This window comes from Solanum pennellii, chromosome 2 (assembly GCF_001406875.1).
Source record: "Solanum pennellii chromosome 2, SPENNV200".
Lineage (NCBI taxonomy): Eukaryota > Viridiplantae > Streptophyta > Magnoliopsida > Solanales > Solanaceae > Solanum > Solanum pennellii.
In genome coordinates, this window is record NC_028638.1 from 30,883,234 (window position 1) to 30,885,523 (window position 2,290).

At 34.0% G+C, this 2,290-nt stretch overlaps 1 protein-coding gene across 1 annotated transcript; it reads right to left on the reverse strand.

The window, feature by feature from the left end:
• Positions 1 to 422: 422 nt before the first annotated feature.
• On the reverse strand, positions 423 to 1,604 carry LOC107009880. The gene is made up of 2 exons (XM_015209188.1): positions 791 to 1,604; positions 423 to 475 (listed from the first exon to the last, which is right to left on the reverse strand). The coding sequence occupies exons 1-2, from the start codon at positions 1,602 to 1,604 to the stop codon at positions 423 to 425; spliced, it is 867 nt and encodes a 288-aa protein (XP_015064674.1).
• Between the last annotated feature and the right edge of the window lie 686 nt (positions 1,605 to 2,290).

Here is a 2,290-nt window from a genome sequence, read left to right on the forward strand (position 1 = left end):
ATAATTTTTCTATTCAAATATTCTTGTAGTTTGCATATAATTCATGAATCCGTTAATGTGATAATACTTAATTAATTGCTTTCGGAAATAAATTTTAACAAATTATAAATTTTTTTTTGGTCGAACTAACAACTTTATTAAAAAACACCAACTCATCCCGCTATTACAATCTACTTTACCATATTCCGTGGAATTTCCTATCTATACAAACAAGTTAGAGTTTTTGACCAAAATGAGCTATTTTTAAAATCAATTCACCAAAATAATACACTTTTAATTTTTTTCACAAAACTAGTATAAACGTACTTCATGGTAACGTTTTACGATATTTTCATTATAAAAATTCAACGGACAAAAAGTTAACGGGTTGGCAACGTTAAACGCATAAACGTAACTGTGAGGAACGTTTTAGGTGTAAAACGTTACTCAAGAGTACGTTTTTGGAGAATCCAATCACGGGCCACTGACTCCAATCCTGCAAAGGCGGAGTCAAATCATTCAACTGTAGTTTTCACCTACAGTTGCCCGTGATTGGATTATCAAAAAACGTACTCTTGAGTAACGTTTTACACCTAAAACGTTACTCACTAACGTCGCCAACCCGTTAACTTTTTGTCCGTTGAATTTTTATAATGAAAATATCCTAAAACGTTACCATGAAGTACGTTTATACTAGTTTTGTGAAAAAAATTAAAAACGTATTATTTTGGTGAATTAGTTTTAAAAATAGCTCATTTTGATCAAAAACTCAACAAGTTATCTATCCATTTTCTATCCTTACATTTTATACCTCTATGTATTTTGCTCATAAATCTGCCTTTACTCTCCTCCTTGATCTTCTTCATAATTTCCGTCGGTCTGACTACTGCTTTGTTCCACAATGCTCCATTTCGTGCTTGCCAAATATGATATATTAGGGCTGCTATTATTGCTCGGATAAGTGCTCTGCTGATCTTCCCTGTCGCTTTCCTCGCTAGTCTCCTCCATAATCCCTCCAGGTTAGTTCTTTGTATGTTCAGTCCCATCCATTCGAGTACCAGCATTAAGAATTTCATTGAATACTCACATTCAAATAAGCATTCTGTTTGCCCACATATTCCCATCTTTGCAAGTCTATCTCTTGTTAGTAGCCTCCTATGCATAGTCAACCAGCATATAATACTATGTTTTGGCACGTTCATTGTATTCCATGTATCTCTCCACCATGGCCATTGGTTTCCATTTCCTGACAGCCATCGATAGCCACTTTGAATTGTATATTCCCTATTTGTTTGTATCCATTTGTTTCCTGCATAGCCTGCTGCAAATTTATCTTTGATGCTACAAATTTTCCTCCAGTACCAGCAACTATCCACACTCGGTTTGTATTGCCACCAATCTTCCCCTTTTATATATATTTCGTGCACCCATTTGACCCAAAGATTATCAGCTTTGCTTGTTATATTCCACAAATATTTAGCTATATCAACCTCGTTCCATCTCATACATTCTGTAATTCCCAAGTCTCCCTCCTTTTTACTCTGGCAAACTATCTCCCATGCTACAAGTGGTACTTTAGATGTATGTATTTGACCACTCCAAAGGAAATTCCTACAAACTGCCATTATACTCTCTTAGGTATTAAAAAAATTGTTGACCAGTAGACATGTATATGCATTAGCACTGAGTTCACCAGTTGCGTTCACCATCCCCTTTACAGAATAACATGTCATCTGCAAAGCATAGATGGTTTAATCCCACATTTTTGCATTTTTGAATGGAACTGGAAACCATCTTGTGTAGATATCCAAATCATCAGCCTTGAGAAATATTCCATACATATCACAAATAGGAGAGGTGAAATGGGAAAATTATAAATTTTAATAAATGTATATATCAAATCAAAATTAATGGCAAATAAGTCTTATTAATATTTAGCAAGAGAGTCAACTTTATAATTACTAGATATAAATAATACCTTAGATTGCAAGTGGGAGCTATAAATATGATTCTTGCATTACTAATTTTTCTCATCTCATCACTCATCAACAATACTAATTTAAGATGAAAGTATCACTGTTATTACATGTGAAAGGTTTCTCTCATCTACAAATATGATCATTATTTGTGAAAGGTACTTCTCACATATGAATTCTCATTTTAATCCACCTGACACTCTAGGTAGCATTTTAATCCCTCAACAACTTCTTGGAATAGAAAATTACACTGGCTGGAGCAATTCAATGAAAGTTGCACGGTTAGCGAAAAACAAAATTGGTTTTAGTGATGGAACTTGTCGTAAAGCTCATTA